Source organism: Antedon bifida, chromosome 2 (genome assembly GCF_963402885.1).
Source record: "Antedon bifida chromosome 2, ecAntBifi1.1, whole genome shotgun sequence".
Classification (NCBI taxonomy): Eukaryota; Metazoa; Echinodermata; class Crinoidea; order Comatulida; family Antedonidae; genus Antedon; species Antedon bifida.
Window position 1 is genome coordinate 1,132,270 of NC_136227.1, and position 26,312 is coordinate 1,158,581.

The following is a 26,312-nucleotide window of genomic DNA, read 5'->3' on the forward strand; positions in this document are numbered from 1 at the left end:
CACTAAAAATTACCAAATGGGAACGAAAGGAATAGGTAAGCTATATAAAATGCTATAAAATGTCAATAGTATTATTTATTTTAATAATAACTGATAGTAGTTTATTAGTGTGTGTTATTTGTTTAGGGCCCGTGATTTGTTCGGCGTGTAAAGAAGAAATTAATGATGAGGAAGTAGTGAAGGCTCTTCAGACAGACTGGCATGTCAAGTGCTTCAGGTAGGAAACCCAACTGGGTTCTGTCTGGCTGTATTGACATTTATTAATCTAGGCCTAGCCTTATTACAATATTATAAATTGCTTACTGCAAACAACGTGTTAAGTGGAAATTAGACTACTTTCTGAAAACCATTTAATATAAACGTTTTTGAGTGTGGATTTAGGTTTTTGATCCAAAATTAAGTAATAATTTAAGGCGCAAAAAAAAAAAAAATTAAAAATTGGGCAAATTTACAAGTATAATAAGTTATGTATCATAAGTACTACCTACTTAATGCACTGATTGGTCCAAGCCTGTTTTGTCAGTTGAAACTAGCATATTTGTTTTTCCATCTGTTTTGCAAAAAAATGTACACTCAATAAAATTCCCTAGAAAACGACACTTGTGAGTCTAGAGCTTGTTTTCTCATCTACCATTATTTATTAAACATTTTAATTTCAACATATGATTATATAAAGAGGGTAACCCTTCCAGCTAGACAAAACAATGGCAGTTGATTTTTAGGAGCCCTCTTGAATTCTATTAGAATACACATTAAAAATATATGTATACAGTAAAACAGTATGCTATAAAAAAAATTACATTAAAATTAAATACAAACTCTCTCTCAAACATTACGCCTTCCCAAGATGCGTTTCCAATTTGTTATATACAAACTAGGTTGTGTCAAATGTCTTATGTTTACAACATGTTACAACTTGATGATGTTAACATGTGTGAAACTCAACAATAAGCACATCAATATCGGTGTCATATGGCTGCTATCATGGAGTTATAATTATAATCCCATCCTTGAATGCCATATTTATTAACATTAGCAGACACTGCACTGTGAAATCTTTTATATAAATTTTGTATTTATGACAACTGATAATTACTAAGTAACCTACTAATATTACTACTCTTGAAAGTGATACAATATATGTTAGAAGGCCACACCCAAATTATATTACCCAAACTTTTTAGTTCATGGAAGGGTAGCCCGGTCCTCATAGCCTGTGTGTACAGTGTCTAACTAAATAACTAATTTTATTTAAACAATATTTAAATTTAAAGACTATTTTTGTATAGGTCTACAATCTCTTACATTGATAATAGTTATAACCGGGGAGGTATAATGTAATTTCACTATTCCCAGGTATAACAACAATTGTCAAATCTAGACAAAATTATGAATTGAATAGAGTGTGTATAATATTGTTAATAATCATTCATACTCTTATAGTATCATTAGTGACTTATCTCCTACTATATTTCTATTGAGGTAGAGTCACTTCAGTCAATTTGATCAAATCCTAAGTGGCCATGTGTTGGTGTATTTTTCTCATATACAAGGCTGCCATAATGTCCATGTATTTTTCAATTTATCTGTTTTTGTATATCTCAGAGCAAACATAATTTCCATGTATATATTTTTATGCAAATGACAATAATGGAAATAATTTTCCACTGATGAATGAATGAATTATACCGATTTTCAGTAATATTGAATGATATGGTTCAAAACCATTTAGTGCTCTAGAAAAGTTAGGCTTAGTGGTAGAGCTGTTTTGAGTAAATTGCATAAATCCCTTGAGATATTTCCAATTCTATAGGCTATTATTGGCTTAACTGTCAAATTGCTTTTTCATTTATAATTTGGTTTTCATGAGTTAATAAATTAAATGGTCGGTGTTTTGAATTGTTTTTTTTTTATTAACACCATTAACACACTTTTGTAACTATAATTTCACAGTACTATTAATTTGTTAAGGTCGTTTCCCTAGATGTATATATATTTTGTTGTTCTAAGTTATATTGTGCTTTTTATTAACTGTTATCCAGACCATTATTGTTATTATATTTTAAAATAAGTATTGTTCACAAAAGGAGTGTCGATGCAATATCATTAGTAGTAAAAAGATCTAATTGCATTTTTTCAGAATTTGTTATGTTTACAAAAAAAGGTAAAATTCTTTACACTTTATAAAATTTCAAAAACTAAAGAATGTTGAAATACTTTGAATTGTTATGATGTAATAATCTAAAAATAGATTGAAATAGTAAAAGTTATTACTCCACCTTCAGGAACCATAGAATTAGCCTATTGGATATTTTAACAGAGGTCAGGAAGTGAGGTCACACATATTTAGGATTAGTCAGTATGCGGTTTATACTTATTTTGTTATGATTGGTATATTCTATTGTAAGTACGGCTCACCTGGTGGTAGTAAGACTTCTAAGTACATGTTACAGTTTGTTGTTGTATTTCCTTACGCTAAATACATTATTACTTGTTAGAGCATACTTTATAGATTTATAATCATAACAATATGATTTCATATGAGAGGTATGTAGTACTTTTTCCATTATTATTAAATTCTGATGAGCAACTTAAATGAATATTAATAAAATTAAAAACAATGTTTTGTTTTTTGGTTATGGTCTTGTATTATTTTATAGATTTTATAGTTTTTTTAAGGAATAGTTTGTTATTATTATTATTGTTATTTATTCATGCACATAAGTTCTGTTTTACAAAATATAAAACAACCAGAAAAAAGCAAGAAAAAATAACAGACTTCCAGGAAAGTACAAAATCAGTATATAGTACATCTACAAATTACAAAAGGGGAAAATTAGACTTGCCCCAAGTCTGTATTCATTGTCTTTTTTTTATTTATTTGTTTTTTTTTATTATTTGTTTCGATTTTTGTCTGAAAATACAGTATCCAAACTCAAGTAGTATACATATGAAACGCCATATGTGCCAAAATATTTATCTTTTTACTAATATTAAAGCTCAGGTACAGGCATGAATTTTAAATATAATATCTGGTTAATTGTACATAAATCAAATATTTGTAACAGAAATCATGACGAAAAAACATGAATTTCCTTTAATATGGTCTAAATACAAAATTTGGCAAAATTCTGCCATAAAAGCCAGGAAGACTTTTTTTCAGTAGTTAGGTAGTTTAACCTAATGTAATAACATGTATGGTGACTCCATAGAAGGTGAAAAAAGATGGCGGATATACGGTGGATAATTTTTGCTATAGCATGAAAATAAAAATCTGAAGTTGAATAAAAATACCAGAAATGTAAAATTCAAGTTATATTACCTTTATTTAGTCATCTGATAACATTTTTTACCACACCGTTTATTTTTCATAGCTTTTTAAAATGGCTCTCTTTTTACAAAATTTATGCACAAAGGAATAGAGATTTTACTGTGTAATTTGAACTATCCCCCCACTGATAAGACAGTGCTTATTTTCAACAAGCTCGTGTAACACAAATAAAATCCCAAAAATTATGAAACATAGGGAAAACTATAGATCGATAATTATTGGAATGTATGATCAATAGAAATTTTTTGCCCGCACCTGGCCTTTAATAACAAAACTCCGTCTGGAACCCAGACTAGGGGAAACTAAATAGTATACTACAGTATTAAGTTAAACAAACAAAAATAATTGTTGTGTTTAAGTATTTAGGATACATTTTAATGAAATATAGGATACTGTCACTATTCTTGTAGCCATCTTCTGAAGAAGAAACATGGCCGTCATTGACGGATACATAGTATTGGTTGAATTCACTGCTGGTGTACTCCAGAGCTATGTTTATAGCATACTATACACTTTTTGTTTGTACCATTCTGTACAAGTAGGTAGTTTGCAAATGTCAGTAAGTTCAATCAAGATCTGTCACATGAAATACATTATGTCAACATTAATGTTATAAGATTGATGAGGTTATTACAATGTACCCATGGATACAAACAATGTTAAGGAAGATGTTGACGTCCTGATGTGATCATGATCCAAGTATGCATTAACAAAAGATCCAATGAATAGCGAAAGGTTGAATTCTCAATGACTTCCGTGTCTTAATTTGGAGTTTTTAAATTTTTCTTTTCTTACTTTTAAATATGAATTATGCAAGCAACACACACAATGGATTGACTTTAAACTTATAACAGTCACTTAAGTGTCCTGCAGACATTCCAATACATTATAATAGGTACATCCCTGCTTTTATCTCTTTTATTCGTATTTGTTAGATTCTTTGGTTTATGGCTCTTAGTTAAACAATAAACTCACCCCAAACCGGACACAATTGTGGTTGACTTATAAGAAAATCCTTTGAAATTCTTTAAAAATGTCTGGTTTTCTAACATTTTGGTTTTTAGAGACTTTTGGTGAGAGAGTTGCTATAGTAGTGACACTAAGCTGAACTTGATTTAAAAAAGAAAAAAACATTTAAATTTGAATTATAAAAAAAAAATAATAACATACTGGGTTTATAGCCCATTCCCAATATTCTCTTAAAAGAAAAAGTTAAATGTGTTATGAATTAATTTAATTTGCTTTCCTAATTGTTTAAATCTCTTGTGTCTGTATGCGTGCCGACTCTTTCACACAGGTGAATGCATCAATGACTATCAGGTTGTAATTTAATGTAACCGCAAACTATCAATTTAGTCTAGTTAAGATGTTTTGTTACTAAATTTAGTTTCTTTTACAAATTTTATTATTTCCTTATTAATTTGTATAACAAACACATCACTAAATATTTTCATAAACTATGTTTTTAAAAAAACACTGTACAGTATATTAAATTATTTATTTATTTTTGTGTTCATGTTAAAATTCATGATACGTTTGGTTTGTTGAGTCCACTCCCCCTCCCTCATTTTCTGAATGATAGTGGTTACCTCCTTGTTGCCTTATCTAAAGTGAAATAAGGAGAAGAAAAGGGTATCTACTCTAAAGACTGCTTCCTATTCTGCATTTCTCATTAGAGTTTAAATTCATTCATTCATCAGTGGAAAATTACTTCCATTTATAGTCATTTGCATATAAAATATACATAGAAATTATGTTTGCTCTGAGAATGAGATACAAACAGAGATAAATAAAAAAACAAAAACAATTACAAAGTGTTACATCATACATACTCTCTACGGTGTACTGACAAGTGAGGAACTTTTGAGAATATGGCAAATTTATAATAAGATATTTGTACATTTTGTAAAATTGAATGTTCATTTTGATACATTTTATCTGTAAAGCTCTGTCTACACTATCAAACTAGTTTGACAAAAAAAATGTAATGTGACTAAATATGGTTGTGATATGACATCATCATGTCCATATATGGGCACATCACATTTGTTTTCACATAAAAGTTTGATAGTGTAGACAAAGCTTATGTGTAAGCCTACAATTGTTATTAACATATTAGCAAACTTATGTTACAGTACAAACAATATTACATCGTTTCCCGTTGTTCTCTACTAATCAGGAAATGTTATCTAAACATTAATCTTTTATTTTATTGGCTTCCTCATCAGAATGTGAACATACTATTACATTAATCTTACATGGAATTTAGATGCTTTCAAATATTCATTGATATGAATTATTGGCCAATATATTGAAACTAATGTTTACCGCTACATCAATATGAAATATTTTATCAATTTGTAGTATTCTCTTAGGCATTTTTCATATTTTTGAATTATTTAAGTAAGATATGACAGGAAATAATAAAAATACATAATAAAAAAAACTAAAATAAACCATAATCGGTTGTGTTGTAAGCTAAATGCGTCAATATCCTGTTTCTATGATAATGATCAAAACAACCTCCTTTAGTTTGTGCCATTTTTGGCCCTGTACTTATTTTTCGATGGGTTTTTAAAATTTTTAATTTTAAGCAAGCTTAAAAAATGTCCACTTGAATAGCTAAAGCTCTCACTAGAAGGCCTAATTCCATGTATTAACCATAACTACCTATCGTAGTTAAATAAAGTCTATCTTGTCAGTCAATCTTTTTGGCCTATTTTTTGCATTCAGGCGCAAACATATACTGTACTGGTTATATCAGAGTTACACAGACGTATAACTTATTCTGTTTATTTATTATTATTTATTCAAATCAATTGTCATATATATTCATGCATCTTATTCTGTTTATATTGTAGGTGTTCAGACTGTAATCTGAGGCTATCCAGTTGGTATTTTGAGAAGAATGGATACTTGTACTGTCGGAAGGACTACTGGATTCGATTCGGGCAAGCTTGTCACGGATGTGCTTTGCTTATAACAGGACCAATTATGGTTTGTCTTAAAATTTTAAATAACTTCTATTTAACTATTTAAATGCTGAAAATGTCTTTATGTTATTGTGTACTTCCACTGTCTTAACCCACATTCACACTGTAATGCAGCTTTATAATTGTGTACTGCCAACTTAAAGCTCCATCTACACTATCAAACTTTATGTGACAAAAAAAATGAATGAAATGTGCCCATATAAGGACATGATGACATTGTATCAGTACCATATTTGAGCATATCACTACCATATTTGGGCACATCACACTTTTTTTGTCAACCTAGTTTGATAGTGTAGACATTGATGACATTATTAATGTTGTTTATGTTGTATGTTGTTTTTGGTAGGTCGCTGGTGATCATAGGTTCCATCCTGAATGTTTTATATGTTGTAATTGTGATACATACATCGGTGAGGGTGAGGGATACGCCCTAGTGGAACGCACGCACCTCTACTGGTTAGTACATTCAAACTGAAATTAAAAATACCGACATACATGCACAACTTGAGTATCTATTTCATTTTTGACTAACTTTCAATCATACCAATAAAAAGTAATTTCTTGATTAGAGTACAACGTAAGATATAGTTTGCTAATAACAATGGAAGGCGTACACCTACAGATAGTACCTATGTTATTTTAAGCACATTGTCTGGAAAGAAATGTATTTTTAGGTAGTGTTTACACTTGGTTTCAGACCACAGGAATGTAGCCAGACCAATTCAACAGACTGGTTTACTGTTGTCCATCAGAAACGGAACTTAACAAAATATACCAGTCTGGGTTCATTCCTGTTTCTGTAACTAGGTCATAACTAGGTCATAACTAGGTCATAACTAGGTCATAACGAAACATTTTAATAATAATAATTATAATAATATCCTGGATTTATATAGCGCCTAATGTTGTGAAACCTCTATGTGCTGAACATTATTATCCCAGTCATTTTTTCCTGATCAAACACGTATGGAAACATACTCCCATAATGCAGCTAGTAATCAGTGCAAAGTTGTGTCTTGATCTAACCGGGTTCCCATTTATACACCTGGGCGGAGAGAGGCAAACGTAAGTAAAGTATCTTGCCTAAGGATACAAACAATGTGGTAAGAGTTGGATTCGAACCTCGATCTCACGATCAGTAGTCAAACGTCCAACACACTGCGCCACATACCCTTTATATTAATAAAGTATTAATTATACAAATTTAAATTGTTATATTTGAGTTAGTTAGTTATTGTGTAAAATAGATTACTGTAGGACAAGTTGTATAGATAATAACAAGTACTGTAGGGCCTGGCAGGATAATTTTTTAGCATTCTAAATATTCTCAATAGAAATATTAATTGTACGTCATACAATTGCTTTTAAATGTGTAACACAGTCTGGCAGCCTTTAGTAGCATCACACAGACAAGCTTTTCATTTTGTTAGATTTCGCAAACTGCTATTAAATATTTGATGGATTACGCAAACGTGTCACTTAACATGCAGTTTTAAAATTGACATAAAACATTTGAATCGTGGGAAAGATCAGTTACAAGGCAGTGCAGAGCTGGATTACTGGTCATAGTTGTGGTTAAAGTGCTTTACTTTTCAATGAAAAGTTTTTGTTTTGAAATTTTGAATCTAAGTTTAAAGATATATTGTCCCCCTTACCAATTTTTTTTTCACATTTTTTGTTGAATATGCCATTTTAATGTCACATAATAGTTATTCACTTTGACCAAAAACTGTATAGGAAAAAATGGTTTTTGGTTAAAATTAACCGTTTCATTTGTCATTTTATTAGTGAAATAATGTTGTGGGGTTGTTTTGTTTACAGAAGTGAATAACTTTATTAAATCTGCAAAATGGGCTATTTAAAATATGATTTTATTAATCTTCATTTTCATGTTTTTGGGGGAACAATACATTACTATACTTTGACATTTCACACCATTCCACTAAAAAATGTGTGAATTTAATTATAAATCAAACTAACTTCTACAACCACAATTATACAATTGAAATCATATTACTTATTTCACTTTAAACATGCCTTCTTTCATACCACTATTTGTTAAAAGTGTAGCTTCCATATAAACTATTATTTGTCACCTTTAATAAAATTACCTAATAACAATTATCGCCATTTACTATCATTTGAAATATTGTAGTTTTTGAGTGTGAATGTTTGTATATTTACAAATTTGTGTTAGATCAATACAACAGGCTGTGAGGTGCAGGTGAACCTGAGTGTGATAACTAGGCCGAGGGCGTCGATGCAAAACAACTGTAATTAATTCAAAATAGAATACCCAGTGGAGAGAAACACCTTTTGGTATATAGCACTGGTTGGCTGAGTTCCAAATCAACCATCAAATATCATATTGGATTAAGCCTAAACAGCTTTATAGGATTAGCTTAGATTAACTACATGTTTCAGGATTAAAGTCTTCTAAATGAGATTTTGGAATTAAATGATTGTGGTGACTAAAAGATTAATTAAAACCAAAACTTTAAAATTATGGATTTGTTCGTCATTAGTTGTATATGAATACAGAAATACATGAGCAATTGACAAATCTTTTTAAAATGGCGTAATTTCAAAATGATTTACAATGCATTTTTTTTAGTTTAAATACTTTAAAAAATAGCAACTGGTCTCTTAAGCTCTGTCTACACTATCAAACGTGTGCACAAATATGGTAGTGATATGCCTAAATATGGTAGTGATATGACATCATCATGTTCATATATGGGCACATCACATTTTGTTGTCACATAAAGTTTAATAGTGTAGACAGAGCTTCAGATGTTTGATTTATTAAAATTTCTATTTCGTTCACAGTGAGAATTGTTATCGTGTAATAATGTCACCGATAGCTGCTCAAACACCGGACAAAATACCTCACACTTTTAAACAGCTAAGCATTCCTCCGAGCCCAAAGGGTAGACATTCGTTTTCTGTAAAAATAGACAAAAAGCAGATACAAAGATACGCAGAGAGGACAATGGAGAGCAAAGTGGAACACAGACGCACCATATGCATTTCAGAGTAAGTTTACTTTCAATTGCTAATTGTTTATCATTCCTTATTTGCATACTTTCATCACGTAAGGGCGTGTGGTTTGTTTGTTTGTAATATTTATTGCTATCCATAATATACACAATACCTTACATTATAATGTACAAACAAAACAAAATTATACAGAAACTAAATAATGGTACAATGTGTTGGACTACTGATCGTGAGATTGTGGGTTCGAATCCAACGCTCATCGCATTGCTAGTACCCAATATGATATGATACAATAAAGATTAAAATGTCAAATCATGACGTCTCTCATTACTTGGACTTGAAGTTTTATCCTATGTTATTGAATGGATCAATGCATGTATTGGTTTTGACTTTTTAGGGTATTAGTATCCTAAAGCTCTGTCTACACTATCAAACTAGTTTGACAAAAAAAGCGTGATGTGCCCAAATATGGTGTTGATATTCCCAAATATGGTACTGATATATATATGGGCACATCACATTTTTTTGTCACATAAAGTTTGATAGTGTAGACAGAGCTTAAGTTCATAAATACCAGGCTCTTGGTCTTTATGATGTTTGTGAAAGAGAACCCTTTGTAATTGGTAGATATCACTGTAGTATCCAAATAGATTGTATCTGTCAAGTAAGATCTGTCAAGTTAAAGATGTATTGTCCCCCTGAAAAAATAATTTTTTTTTTAATATTCCAGATTAATGTAACACAATAGTTATCCACTTTGACCAAAAATTGGATCGAAAAAAAATGTATTTACCTGAAAAAAATGTGATTTAAAGCAAAAAATGGTCAAATTGGCTGCCAGCCAATGGATTTTTGGTTGAATTTAACCATTTATTTTGTCATTTTATAAGTGAAAACATTATTTTTTTTCGTTTTTTTTATTGAAAGTGATTAACTTTATTAAAACTACAAAACAATATATTGAAAGTCTGATTTAATTAATTTTCATTTTTCATGTTTTTGGGGGACAATACATCTTTAAGTGAAGCATTATATGCAAATGTGATGCAAATACAATTTTATTGTGATCTACTGCTAAGTTTGTTTACTCATGGTGACTACCTGTGGTGTTTAAATGTCATTGTGTCATTTTTAAATAATTGAACACTCCCTAGAGAACTATTTAGACATTGAATTGACTACAACATCTACATTAAAATAAATCTAGAGGTGATTACTGTTTTTACTTTGGCTGAAGCAATGTTTTTTTATAGAATTAACAAGTTCCCAAGCAGTTATTTTACAACTGTATAAAAAAACTGTGAAAACTAATATGAGAAAAATGCTTAGAATAGAATATTTAATATTTTTTAAAATAAAAGTTGAATGCTGCCCTCTAAAAAATTGAAAATACCTAAGTTTATAAGTCATCTAAGTCAATTCTCTGTGGTTTTCTAACATTTCCTTGGTTACATCAAGTTGCCCAATGAAATTATCTATTTTTATGTTTTCAAAACCGGGTTAACAAACTATAGTAACAATGATTAAATAGACTTTCAACTTTGTATGATATCTATCAATACGGTTGTTACTATAATTCTATACATTCATACATAAATTCTATATTTATATTGTTAAGTGCTTCCTGTTGTGATGGTTCAGCTATTGTTTTCCTGGAATTTTTGAATTACATGTGAACAAAAAAATTGTTATTTTTGTTATTTAAAAATATTTTGGTACATCATTGTGAATTCTTTGAATTTAACAATTGATTGTTGATTACGTATCAACATAACATTGTTATTTGTTATTTTAAAAATTATATTGGTACAGTCAGGAAAGGATGGAACTCTTCCCTGATACAATATAACATCCTTTGTTGATTGTATGCGGTTATTATGATACATGTTTTCATTATGAAACTACAACAATTTTTTTTCTCCATTTTCCACCAAACTTGTAGAATTGCTGATAGTTCTGATCGACTATCTCTGTGTGTCGGAGATCACATTCTAGAGGTCAATGGTCAACCAATCAAAGAACAGAATGTTCAACATGTAAGTACTGACTTGAATAGTGGAAGAGGGGAGTGTATTGTATATTTTTGTATAGTTCTTTGTTCATATTTGTATTTTGTATATGTTTATATGAGAGCCCCTTGATTGTCAGTGTATGCTGTTTAGGGTTGCCCTCTTTAAATAAGGTTTAATAAAATAAAAGTTTGGGAGGATGAATGGAAAGATGAAAGCATGGTTTTATTCATCATACGTTCCTGTTTTGTGTTATTGTTTATATAAGTATTATTGTACTCTGTGTCCATCTATCTATGTCTATATTTAGATCAATAAATATTTGCTTTGAATTTTAAATCCAATTACTTGGTGAATATTGCATTCACCACTGTAAAAATGTTTTGAATCAATAAAATATTTTCATTTATTATTTTGGGCTGTAACTGAGTTTTACATAGACATTATTGATTGACCACTCACTAAGTAAGAGGGAAGATTTCAATAGAAAACAATGCATTATTTAATGTCTTATAATTAAATTATAATGTACAAGACACTGATTGTTGTTTATACTTAGAAATTCTGTCTTTAGAAAATTAAAAAGGTTATAGCTACTGAATTAATTAAAATGACGTATGACATTGCTAAGTGACAAATTAAAATTTTGATATTTATGAGTGCCACCGATGGACTTTGGTCAAATTACGGTTGGAATATTGACTGATTGATTGATCAGATTGCCTACTGAAACCAATTGAGAAAATTGTTTAGCGGCTTAGCCATTCAATTTCAACCAGTTTATAGATAAAGCATATTAAATACAGTATACAGATTGGATTTGAAAGTATTTAATGTTGGATGTCTGTTAGTTGCAGATATATAGATGTTTTGATTGTGACCAAGTATTTTTTATTGTTCAAATTTTTATGGGTAATATTTAACTTCATTTTCTTTTAAGTTTTAATTATTTTAGTGGTAATGTTTAAAAAAAATTACATAGAATCTTTAGAAATGTGTTGATGGTGGATCCTGGTTGAGCTACACAAATTTATTTAATATTTTTATTTATTTCCCTGTATCAGATTGACAGAATTTTAAAAGAATCATCTGGGACGTTGCAATTAACATTAGAACACAATCCAGTGACCGCACCACCCCAGGTGTCGTCCTCACCACTTGGATCTGAAATGGAACTTCCATTAAAACGGGAATGGAAAGAGACGGAACCAGAAGAGGACTCAGTGTTTTCTGAACAGCCGACTCAGAAAAAACAACTCAGTTGTAAATGTGACTCAATAGAAGAATTACCAAAGACGTAAGTGCATTTTATATTTTTATTTTATTTAATTTAATATTCTGTGGTAATTGTTGTTTTCTATCCTTTTCATAAATAATTATTGTTTTCTGTTTAAAAATTAAACTAAATGAAGTTGATTTAAAATGTAAAGCTATATATATCCTTGGGTTTAATCCCACTTCAGGTCTAATCCCACCTCCTACTTTATGTCTGATTTCACAAACAGGCATATCCCCGGGTATAGTCCCAGTATTGACTTTTGGTAGGCCTCTCTCTAGCCAGTTCAGATGAGTTTTTTCAAGAAATGCTTACCAATCATTTTTTTCCTGTAAAGGAGCCATAGCAGAATGGCATCCCAGCGGATTATCAACCTGTAATTTCTTTATATACAATATAATTCCAACAGTTCTATTCATTGCAAAAAATATATATTGATTGATTGATTGATTGATTTTATTTGATATTCATACATAAAAGTTAAAATATACAATGTATAAAAAGAATACCTGGATAACCCATTAAGTCGACAAAAAAGTAAACTTATTTCCAATGGGGTCCAATCCGTAATGACTGAAAAGTGAGTGGTTGGGCCTAGTACAATTATCGTTAAGTATGACTCAGTAAAAATGAAAAAACAAGAAAATACATACAAGACAAGAAAACATCAAAAAAACAATATTAAAAATAGCTTAATTAAACTGAAATACCAAGCTGTTCATTATTAAAAAATTCTTTAAGTTTTATTTTGAAGGTTGCATTATTTTGTATTGATTTAAAATATGTTTCCAGACACACACAAGCATTGATATTAATCTTTCGGGCTTTCCTATTGGACGAGAGTCTTAACAGACGTCAACTGTCCGTTTACGTCATACCATATTAATCATTCACGATAATTATTTCATGCTTGATTAGTTACAAAAACGAGACGCAGGAAGGATGGAAGTTTTTCATTTTTTTATTCTTGGTTGATCTTTTAATTCTTGATACGTGAACTTAGCCTGCTGAATATTTTATCTCATGATTTTACTAAACACTTTCACATGGTCCAGCTTGCAATACTCAGTCCATTTAAATTTGATAATCTTTTTAGAAATAAATACATTTTTGTTGCTTTTAATCAAACACACAAATCAACCTTTCACAAAGAGTTGACTGTAAATATGGCAGTGATATGCATAAATATGGTAGTTCAATTTCATTTTAATTTATTTCCACAATATAATAACATACATACAGGATAATAAATGCAATGAAGTAACCATGTGATATGACATCATCATGTCCATATATGGGCACATCATATTTTTCGTCACATAAAGTTTGATAGTGTAGATAGAGCTTATGGTCTTCAAATATGTATTAAAGGAAGGTTTGTTTCTTCTGGAGAAAACATTATATACCACAAAAAATAGGCCTATTTATAGTTACGGAAGCTGAGTGATTAGGACACTTGACTATCATACAGAAAAACCAGGGATCAATTCCTGATAAGAAAATGAGTACCTAGTTGAAAAATACAAGGAAGGATAAGGCAGTGTGCGTGTTCACCATACGACATAATGTCATGGCTGAGTGCAATCATAAATGAGTTCTTCCCCTACTATGTTTACAATGAATTGGGACTTATTATTTACTGTTCCAGACAGGACATCGTTTACCTATACTTGTACTTTCGTTGTCTGTAAGACATCGTTACCAAATGCAATGATGAGTTAATAATGAGTTTGTCATTACACCTGTTCCAGACTAGACAGGAAAAAGCATGGTGATTGCAGTCACAATATTATTCTATTTTCTAAACTTAATATTATTCTTTATTTCCGTTTCCTTGGTATTATGCAATTTTCAATTAAAGGTGTCTTTATTGATGACACAGTTATGAGTGTGTCTTTATGATGGATAATATTTAGGTTAGAAATCATTACCACAAAAGGAGATTTATTTATCAGTTTTATTCACTTGACTGCGCAACAACAAATGGTGGCACTGTAGTTTGGTGGTTTATTGTACTTCCTTAGTTTCAAGAGTTTTTGGTTCAAATCCAGTTCTGGTACCAGGATTTTTCTTATGAAAAAAAAAACACCTAATTGCATAACAAAACATAGTTTAAAAAGAATAGGTTTGAAATTAGCAATAATGTTGTTTTATGGTTGAAAGAATATAAATTAAATACTCCTAATAGACACAAAAACTTTAGATACTATGGTATTTTTCCTTAAAATGAGTAGTTTTGCCTTAGATAAAAAATATGAGTATTTGAGAATAGAATTGTTATTTTGTAATGACCTTTATATGTATGCATAACAATTTTAATAATAGTATTATAACTTTACAATATTGCTTTGTAAAACTTAAAGCATGGTTAAGTTCTTGCTAATCAGTTGCAAGTATCTGATTGGTTGAGCTGTTGTGCTACCATTATTTCCCAGGGTCCTCTAGTGTTTGGGAAGTAACGTGAGTAATAGCATCCTGTAGTGTGCTTTATTTTCATACTACAAGACGCAACTTAATCAGTTTTTGTCAACAATTGTTCAAAACAACAGGAAAATATGAGTTCCAGTACTCAGAAAAACCAGAAAAATTATTGTTGCTTTTCAAAAGTTCTCGGGTTTGTAAAGAATTTAGAATGGTAGGTGATGTTACAGTTTTTTTTTAATTTGAAGAGGAAGCAATGTGAATCTGGAATTTACAGTTTTGCACGAATCCTTTAATAATATTTGAAAAAATTGTTTGTAAAAAGTCATATTTTGAAGAATTTGTAAATAGAATTTTATTTTAGTCAATGATTTTAGTTTGAATGGTAAATTTTAGAAATTATATCTTTCTCCGGAAATCTCACATAAATTACTCGCTAAATTATCATAATTTTACGCAGTAAAGTAAACACAGTTATGCCTAATTGCTTTTCAAACTTGTTTTATTTTTAGACAAATGTGTGAATGAAATTGTTGAAGTTTAGGTGACATATTTTATTTGCAGGAAATAAAAAATTTGTTTTATTTTATTTTTCTTCATGAAAGACCTACACAAATGGAGAGAAGAGGAAGAAAAACAATAAAACCAATATAAAAACAAATCTCTAAAAACATTTTTAGAGGCTAATTGTTTAAAATTTGACTAATTTCTATTAATAATTACTCTTTTAGGCGCCGCAACTCATCAGAAGAACAGTCAAAGTCACCGAGTTCCAGGTTTGGATTCTCGCGTTCAAGTTCAATTAAGAAAGGAATTAAAAACCATTGTATATTTCGACCGACGGATCTTATTAAAGGAGAAGTAATCGGAAAAGGATTCTTCGGACAAGCCATGAAGGTAAACACTTTACATTCTTGAAATTAATAAAGTGTAAAGCTCTGTCTACACTATCAAACTTTATGTGACAAAAAAATGTTTATTATTATTTATTTTGCATTTGTATATTCATTGTCGGTTTGTCCAGTCATTAAATTTAGTTCATTTAGCGCTAAATCTGTAATTATTTGTGTCGGTCAGTTACTCATTTCTATCAATTTGAATAAACGTTTACAATTGCGTTTATTCAATAAGATTTCACCACACACACAAAATCACTATCCTATTCGTCCATATCCTTGAGGTTAGAGGAATTCCCTTTGAATTCCTTGCCTGTATCGTAAACAATTCACTTCCACCTTTCAATCATGTAATAGTTAAAACAGGAAAAGTTTGCCAATCGTCAAAATATTGGTACGGAAGTGATTTGATTATGTGTAAGACAATTTAGTAATTGAGTAAATTTACACAGTAAGAAAAACACTTTAAAGCTTCTGACATTGTTACCTATTGGGTTGTAAAGCTTATGATCTTTAGGATTATTAAAGGAGTGGACAGCACAAAATGTAAAACAAAGCAATGCTATTCTCAACCGGATCTGTCACTTGACCGGAATAAAATAATACAGAAACATACACTCAAACTTATATGAGTAGATACTTAAAATCAATATTATTAATTTCAGTTAAGTCTGGTGTATTTTGCTTAATTGACATGACGGTATGTTTGAGTAGTATTGATATATTATCAAATGACTAAATAACTAAAATAACTAACATAAATTAGCAGACATTAATTTTAAAATGCATAGTAATAAATAAGAAACAAATTTGAAGTCTGAGAAGCATTTTAAATCCCGTGTTTGCAAACAACATTCACGACGCGACCTAGAGTAAATGGTGACTCATACGTACATTATATTGATACACGCTTCGTTAATAGGCAACTTGTGTGCGTTGAGTTCAAGCAACGAGTTGTTTCCGACTTTGTATTCTTCTTGTCAAATTGAACATGAAGCTTGATGAGTAGATGAGGAAGTCAGTAAAGCACTTTACACTCACTCTGCAGTGTGGTTTGTAATAGCATGGTGGTCTGTATGATATCTTATTTAGTGACTTTTGACACTGGGACATAATAACAAAGTTAATAACATTCTATTTTAATACTAATTATATAATAATAGTTCATTCTTATATAAGCAAGCTCTCAATGCGCTGCACATTATTACCCAGGTCATTTTTTGGATCAAACACGTATGGAAACATATTCCCATAATGCAGCTAGTAATCAGCGCAAAGTTGTGTCTTGATCTAATCGGTACCCATTTTATACATCTGCGTGAGAGAGGCAAACAAAAGTAAAGTATCTTGCCTAAGGATACAAGCAATGCAGCTAGAGTTGGATTCGAACCACGATCTCACGATCAGTAATCCAACATCAAACAATAAATATCATTTATCTTGATTATTGGGTCTGATCAAATGCACTTATAAGCAGTGTGTGCTAATGGTCAGTGCTTCTCTATGTCTATTGCGGCATCTAGGAGTCCCATAAGATTGTACTTTTTTCAGGGGATCATATTCTTATCATACATACTCTTGTTTGATGCCACATGTACACATTAGACACTGTGAACATTTAGAATGTTCAAGATGCCAAGTAGTAAACACATACCACATGCAGTTTCCTGCCTTGCTATCTGTTTCTGACACCTGCTTCGGCCTGTTCACTTCTGTCAATGTTAACTTTTAAACAAAAACTCAATTCCGCACATTGCTTAGTTGACACAAGATTTTTATTTGAGCTGCAAAAAATGTAAACATTCGTATGAGTAATGAATTTTTAAAATTCGGATTAGTATTAAATTTATTAGATTTATTTATGAGGTTGGGCAAATTCCAACCCCTGTATTATTTACTTGCCAGTACCCTGTTTTGTTTTGAATCTCAATCTTAATCATCAAGCGAATGTTTAGTGGTACGTTAGTTTTGAGTCCTGTCTATTGGAGATATTAGATTTGAGTCCCATCCAAAAAACAGATTGTGATTATGCACCTTGGGTATTTGGTAATTGTTGTCAATATTGTTAAGATGTAAGTAAAATTGTAAATTTGTTATTGCATTCACCAAATTTGTTAATTTTTCATGCCTAACATTGCTGAAACGTCACCATGTCTAAATATAATAAATATGGTTCCCACATCAACCAAGCATGAAATTGTGTCATTTAAGATGTTATCCGTAATTGAAGTTTGGAATATTTATAGTGTGGTCTATTTCAGTCCAACTTTGCACACCATACAATGTGGTTTAGACATGGGGTTATAATTAGTTATGTGGTTTAAGTAACCACCCACTCTCATATAATACTATTACCTAAAATATCTCATGCAAATCTAATATGAAATATTATTCCAAGTTGTATTTTCCAATTAGCAAGTCAGCTTCATTTTGTGAGATTTTAATTTGTTTTCATTATTTAGTCACTTTTTTTATAATTGGTTAAAATTGTTGCTATTAAGTATATAAAGGTTTTCAGTGCTCTGCCCTTGGAATATTAGCATCAATACTTGAGGAAATTACTTAAATTCATTCTTAATTACATTACATATTAAATGTCAATCCATTTTTATCCTGTAACTATAATTAGGTGATCATTTAGAATAAAATGATCACCTATTGTTATTGTATAAAATCTTTATTATTATTTTTTTTTTTATTATTTTTTTTCTTTTTATTGTTTCTGTACACTATTTTGTGTAACAATTATCTCAAAAAGTTTAATGTCAATGATTACAAAAATTTCAGAATATCTTTCAAATAATACAACTTAATCCTAATAAGCTTTCCAGCGTGATCACTCATCCGTGACGACATTTATACGCCATTTTGCGAAATCACATTATCAATCATATCTCCATAATTCATTATCACATATTAATGAAATTCACTACACGTAAACTTCAGATCAAGGGTAAAAATATTAGCAAATAAAAACGCACGCGCACGTAGGTTCATGCGCGTGATATCACGCGTTAAAAATTTAAAACGCTCAAAATTAAGTTTTGATCAATTTAGAGCATGAATTAGGCCATTTGCGTGTTTCAAAAAATTACTGCGCAAAAATGCGTTTTTGCGCGCGCGATACTTAAAAAGCGTAAAAAATATGAATTTTTTTTACAAATCTCATTCTACTCACCATCCTTAGTACATTCACCAAATTTGAGTCAGTTCCGACTTAAAATAACGCTATACGAGCACGTTAAAAATGACAAAATGCACACATTTATTTTACAAAAGTTCTGAAAATGGTGAAAAATAGATCTTTTTTAAAATGAAAATAATTCTTCAGAATGCAAGATGACCCCCGATTTTTTTAACTTATTCTGGAAGCCATTGAGTTGTAGATATGAATTCATGTACACATTTTACGTACAAAATGTTTTGACGTCATCAAATGGCCACTTGAATTTAAAAATTAGGATTTGTTATCTTTTTGTGTAGATTATCACATTCAACAGAGCGCATCTTGGTTATGTGTGCTCGAATTTCGCACAACTTTCAGTATGTGCTTGCTTAATTAATTATCTTTATCATGAGTTGACACTATCTTCATTTTAATGACGTCATCACGCGTAAAAACTTGAATAACGTAGGCCGTGTAATTTCACCTTCGCAGTAAATTTGAATATCTTACAGCTCTTCAGAATTGAAGGTTACCTTGATGATTATAATTTATTATGAAAGCTGATGAAATGTAGATATTAATTCATATAAAAATTAAGCCTATCGGATGTTGTGACGTTAACATATGGCCAGTTGAAGTGAAAAAGTAGTTTTTTCATATTTTTCGTCAAAGTTATACACAATTCAAAGAGCGCGCACAGCGCTTCTACGTGCCAAATTTTTTTCCAAATCTTATATTTTTTTGCTCAATTAATTATCTTTCGAAATTGTCATCTTAAAGTTTAGTTTGATAACGTCATCATGCCAAAAAATTAGAACATGTGTCCCGTAATTTCACCTATGCTACACTGTATATAGATATACAGTATATACTGTACATATTGTATATGGCATATAGGCACAACTCAGCACTATAAGCATATAATAGGATGGCATACATCAACATTTTCCGATCGTATGTTAACGTACGTGCATGTTTAAAAAAAAATTAATTTCAGTAAAATGATAAAAATGATCACCTATAATTCGTCAAAGTGACGAATTAAATTCTAGTTTTTATTTATGATTGCACAGTCTTTGTAGAATTGTACATGATTTTTAAGATAAAATCATTGAATGCTCGTTGGAAATGATTTGAATAAGTGATTGTTCATGGACGATACCCATTATTTTTTCATGATCTCTTCCTGTTCACGTTTGCCTATATGACTGATTACCATGATATGATCTACATTTAGTCATAAATTTTCTTTTTTGTTTTAGTTTTTATTCATAAAGTAGAAAGATTAGAAACTATTGTAATGAGTTGTAATTAATTAATGCTTAAAATCAGCGTTAATCACGAAACTATTTAAAACAAACTTTCTCCTCATGATGATCTTGTGATGGTCGTTGACCTTTGATATTTAGAGTTACTAAGTTTTTCTGTTGTTGCCTACTGTATATCCTACTGGTTTAGTTCCAGTTATAAGCCCAGTCTGGGATATAAGCAACCATGCTCATGTGGGTATAGAAAGAGCATCTAACATTAGGCTTTTGTTGCCCTCCCACTAAATAGTATACAGCCAGTTTTCCGAAACCCAGTTTGCAAGTCCAAGTTTGCTGACAGGTCATGTAAATGGGTATATCAGTGACACACAGCCTAGTTGGCACACGAAAACCCCAGATTGCCGACTATAATAAAACAATGAAAAATCATACTTTAATCAATGGTTTCCCTTACTTTAAAGATACCTTGGCTTTTTTTAATCTAGGTTACTCATAGACAGACTGGTGAAGTGATGGTATTAAAAGAACTTATACGATTTGATGACGATGCACAGAAAAACTTCCTTAAAGAAGTAAGTATCACAGTTGAGCAAACACACGTTTAGGCCTAACACATTAGTCCTAAAAAAATGGTTCTGTTGCCCAAGCCGAAACAATCCAACATCTAGAACCTGCACCATAAAGTAGTAAAAATTGCACATTTTCTGTAGTGCTCTCTATTTTTTAATAATACATTATTTTTAGACCAGGAATATGGACAAAACTACAGTAGTGTTTATTTATATATACTATTGTTGGTACTGATGAAGGGCTAGTGTTGCCCGAAAGATCTGCACATTTTTCTGGCTGTTTTTTAACTTTATCGTTTTGATTTAGCTTGTTGCTTATTTTATTTTGTAATTTGCCTTTGGATTTATGTACTATTGTTTATAAATAGTTATTAGGTATATAATAGTATTTTATTTTCTTTCAGGTAAAAGTATTACGAAGTTTAGACCATCCAAATGTTTTACCATTCATAGGAGTTATGTATAGAGATAAGAAGTTAAATCTTATTACAGGTATGTGGACAACATTCATCAAATCATTACATTGGTTACTGTACAGTATATGATTGCCTGTCAGTCAACGATCTGTCAATTTTTTTAAACGATGTGATACTCAATTCAATCACTTTCTTGTCAATTATTTACTTGTTAATATCACATCAATCATATTGTTTCATCTTCTGATCTTGCAATGTAGAGTTCATTTCGTTTAATTAATAGATGTTACATAGATTTTACACTCGTAAGATAATTCTGTACCTGGATTTTTAAATAATAATAATAATGAATATTAAATAAAAACAGTAAAACTATATTAAATGTGAAATGAATCTTTTGTTTTTGTAGAGTACATATCTGGTGGAACGTTACGAGATATTATAAACGACTTAGTAAGTGCTACAATAGTTTTAAAATTGTAAAAAACTGAAAGTAAAACTGCATGTGAAAGTGAAAAAAAAACCAGTTTGTTGATTCATATGTCAATAAATCAAAAATGCAAAAAAACAAATATTTTTCATAAATTCTTGTTTGCTTGTACGTGCGTTTTATCACATAAATGCAAAATAACCTAATTCGTAATTCTTAAGTTAAGTAATATAAATTGTTTATATAAGTTTAAAATATTTTAGACATTCAAGTATTATTCTTTAAGTTGTTGCCAGATTATTTCATGTTTCAACCCAATTATTGTTAATGAAAAAAATATGTAAAGAAATAGTGCAGTTGTTAGTAATGTCCTTATAATATTAAGAAAATAAACAAATGATATGGCTTTTCAAATAGTTTGGTTGGATAAACAGTGCTCTAAAAATCTATAATCTTAAAAGTCCAAACTGAAAGTATCCTACTGCCTTTCCTCTAAGATAATCTAATTATTATCCTAAGCTAGATAAACCATCTATTACACAATCTCGCTCTATTAAAGTCACGTGACTAGCTAACACAGTATATTGTCCCTGATTTATTTTCATTATTTTGCTAATATTGTTTTAAAAGAAAAATATATTTTCAGTTTTGTAAATTATGTAGATTATGAAAATAATTTGTTATAATTGGTGTTGATCTGATGTGTCATATATAAATAGTTTTATATATACTTTAAATTTTACATATAAAACTTGAAATAATTTACCTTGACAAAAAAAAAATGTTTGTATCTTGCAGAATAAACCCTTATCAAACTTAGCCAAGACAAAATATGCACATGACATTGCAGTGGGAATGGTAAGTGTATATGTTCGTCACATACCTGTATTCTGTTGATAACAATGTAGTACTTAATGTACCTTAAATATTAAGTATTTCACTTAACTTAATGAATATTTAAGTATTTCCCTTAAATTGTATGCACTTAGATAGGAGATTTGTTTAATTCTAAGGGTGTGAATGGTGAATATGGCCACTTGACATCACAATGTCTGGTTTTCCAAATTTGGAAGAACATTCTGGTCAAATAACTTTATAAAAGTATTCTCTTCATAAATTATTTAACTTTTTTTTCCAGCGTTATCTTCACTCAAGATCCATAATTCACCGTGATCTGAACTCACCAAACTGTTTGGTTCGGGCCAATGGCTCAGTAGTGGTTGCAGACTTTGGTCTTGCTCGTATCATGGTGGAGGACAAGACCGATCCTAGGCTTGGACAGCTAGGAACCAACTCACTTGGAAGAGGAAGGAAAAAGAGGTACACAGTGGTAGGCAATCCCTACTGGATGGCACCAGAAATGCTTAGAGGTAATTATAAATATCCACAAGTATTTATATATTTACTGATTTAGTTTATTAGGAAATGAATTTTGTGAACTACAAAGATAACAGTTTTTAAAAATCAAATTTTTTGCCTATTCTTAATTTTAATACTTTACTTTCTTGACATTTTATTTATTTATTCAATTTTCTGCCATACACAATACAAAGAAGACAAAACAAGTATAAAAGGCAAGGAAAGACCAAACAAACTAAACACCTATGCTAGTTGGTCAACCCAGAACAGAGCACAGAAATAAACCCCCCCCCCCCAAAAAACAAAAAAATTACGTTCTACAATTAAAATATCTACTGTTAATCTATCTAATGTTCTAAATGCATTTTTCTAATACATAACATTTTTGAAATGTTATTGAAGTATTTAACTCTTTAAATGCATATTTTATTGCATTGAATTTGCAACATTTTAATGAAATATCTAATGTTATAAACCATAAACGCATATTTTAAATCTTTGTATTATTATACAGTATCCACTCTTTTTTCAAACACTTGAGTTCTGCCTACTGGACCATGACCAGTCATTTCCTGGTCGTGGTTCAGCGACTTCCTTCTTTCTCATTATTAATAAATAACGTGTAATCCTTTTATAACTCATTTTTATTCCTCGGAAAAACTTTATCTTATTGATATAAAATAAATGTAAATTTTAGTTAATTTTGTTTGTTTTTTTTATTAATTATTGTGGAACTTGTATAATAATGACACTGAGTGGTACACAGCATTTTAGTGGTTCTCCTTCTGGTTCATTCCAACCAATTACTCTAAAAACTCAAGTCATTGTACAACTATTAATAAAATTATAATACTATTTTGAGATATTTAGGAAATATCTACCGTTATTAGTATGTTTGTTGTGTTTGCAAATGATTATTTTTAAAACCAAATTTCATTAATATCTTATAGGTCAGCAATATGATGAAAAGGTAGATGTGTTTTCATTTGGCATAATTCTGTGTGAGCTGATTGGTCGAATTAGCGCTGACCCCGATATTCTTCCTCGCCGACACGACTTTGGTTTGAATGTTCCGTTGTTTCAACAAAAGTTTGGTGTCGGTTGTCCTGAACAGTTGATCAAGATTGTTAAAGAGTGTTGTGATTTGGAATCTGATAGCAGGTATGAATTGTACTCTAAATACTCATTATTACTCCTTTTGCACCACATACAAAATACTGATGTTGAAGCCCAGATGTGGGTAAAAACTTATGATGGACCAGTGGGCCAAATTGCATATAAGAAGGAGAATTTGGTTCACTTTAATCTTAGTTGGCTTTAAGCTCTGTCTATACTATCAAACTTTATGTGACAAAAAAAATGTGATGTGTCCATATATGGACATGATGATGTCATATCACTACCATATTTGGGCAAATCACACTTTTTTTGTCAACTAGTTTTACAGTGTAGAAAGAGCTTTAGTTGCCTTTAGTAAATGATGTTGTCAAACTATGATTTATTGATTATAATTAAAAGTGTATGAAACTCTTATTAATTTTAATCTTAATTTTATTTCAGGCCTGACTTTGAAGATTTATCAGGAGCGTTAAACTCACTACATGTCCAGCTGGAATATGGAAAACCTCGTCTTTCGAAGAAACTTGAGGACTTATCAGTTTCCAGCTGAAATCAGGCATATTCTTTCTTTCCGAAAGAATATATAACTGAATTGAACGATACTGATTTTGATCAAGTCTACCAAACGTATTTAAGTTCTTTGCTTGTCTAACCCGCTTTGCAGCGGATGTCAGCAATTCTGCGATGAAATTATTACACTCCTCACTTCCAAAGTAAAGTGTCTAGTCTCTTAAAAACAACAAATGATTAAAGAAGAATAACTTTTATTTACAAACACAATAGAATAAACAAAACAAAAGCAGTAGTTGCATAAAAGCCCATATTTATAGCAATATTTTAATAGACAACATTTGAATCAGAAAAAAAATATTTGGTAAAGTTATGTGCTGCCCTCTGTTGGTCAATAAATACTTACAGTAGTATTTTAAAGGAAAAATGATGATAAAAATATAGATTAACAGCCACTAAAACTTATAAAGGCAGATCAGTTGACAAAATTTGGCAAACTGCAGAAACTGCATTAACGACTTGTTTGTAAACAAACAAGAATTGGTCAAGTTTGCTAGTGTAGATTACTACGCTTTACCACCGTATAAACTTTCAAAATAAATAAAGTTATTAAATGATGTAATATTGTTATTACTGTCTTCTTTTTGAAACAATTTTATTTAGATCCTAATTTAATAAGGAGCAACTAACACCAACAGGAGAAGCAAACAGAGAATTTGCAAAATTTACTACAAGTACTCCTAGCTAGCTAATACTTTAATTCTTTTTTTCAATTTTATATCAGCTTTTACAATTATAAATGATGCCAAGATGCAATGCAGTGCTTTTATTTAAAATATTATGAATATTGTTATACAGTATTATAATATTATAAATTTATTATAAATTCTAGAGAGTAAGGATAATTTCTTAGGTACTTTTAATGCTCTGTCTTTCTTTACATTCTTACTACATTCCTTCTTTTCATGTGTACCTTGATTTCTTCCATTTTTCAATTACCGTTGCAAGTATTTTAATAATAATATATTGTACATGTAATTTCTGATATTCTGTAAAGGATGGATTGAATTTTGCCAACCTGATGATTTTCTGTGTATGTGCATGGGACATAATGAGCATGCTCAGAAAATGGCTTTTGCAAAACTCATTCCATATTTTAAAGATGCTTTTAAAACTTAATAGTCGTACATTTTAGTATCTTCTATGTAATACTTTGTAATTTTATATCAGATTGTTTTATATCTTTTTAACTCTACTTATTACTGTAAAACCTTAAATTAAGTGTTTTAATTAAGTGTGTCATTATTACCAAATAAGGTGATATCAAGCCAAATATATTAGTCTATACTTTGAATGCCGAAGTAATTTTAAACTTATGAATGTTGTAATTGTTTACTACTTGTTATACAGATCCAATACTCTACAAGGTAAAGGTTACCGAGATAAAACTTGAGATGGGCGTGGTGACTTAAGAGGTTACCATGGTGACCTCATTCTTCCTTGCATCTATAAATAAAATGCCATAAATATGTGAATGTTTAATGTT

The 26,312-nt window shown here is 30.2% G+C and overlaps 1 protein-coding gene across 1 annotated transcript; it reads left to right on the forward strand.

Moving 5' to 3' along the window:
- Nucleotides 1-26,098, forward strand: LOC144835276 (LIM domain kinase 1-like). The gene is made up of 15 exons (XM_078690346.1): nucleotides 1-35; nucleotides 127-217; nucleotides 6,193-6,328; nucleotides 6,674-6,783; nucleotides 9,157-9,363; nucleotides 11,270-11,363; nucleotides 12,401-12,633; nucleotides 15,765-15,930; nucleotides 20,849-20,935; nucleotides 21,337-21,424; nucleotides 21,758-21,801; nucleotides 22,577-22,636; nucleotides 22,917-23,148; nucleotides 24,088-24,298; nucleotides 24,698-26,098. Exons 1-15 carry the CDS (start codon nucleotides 17-19, stop codon nucleotides 24,804-24,806), a joined length of 1,887 nt encoding a protein of 628 aa, XP_078546472.1. The 5' UTR covers nucleotides 1-16; the 3' UTR covers nucleotides 24,807-26,098.
- The last annotated feature ends 214 nt before the right edge of the window (nucleotides 26,099-26,312 follow it).

What these genes read in the sequence shown, in the direction of transcription:
- LOC144835276 (XM_078690346.1), top strand. An exon ending in TCTTCGGACAAGCCATGAAG is followed by an intron (nt 15,931 to 20,848) that starts GTAAACACTTTA and finishes TTTTTAATCTAG; the next exon opens with GTTACTCATAGACAGACTGG. An exon ending in GAAGTTAAATCTTATTACAG is followed by an intron (nt 21,425 to 21,757) that starts GTATGTGGACAA and finishes TTGTTTTTGTAG; the next exon opens with AGTACATATCTGGTGGAACG.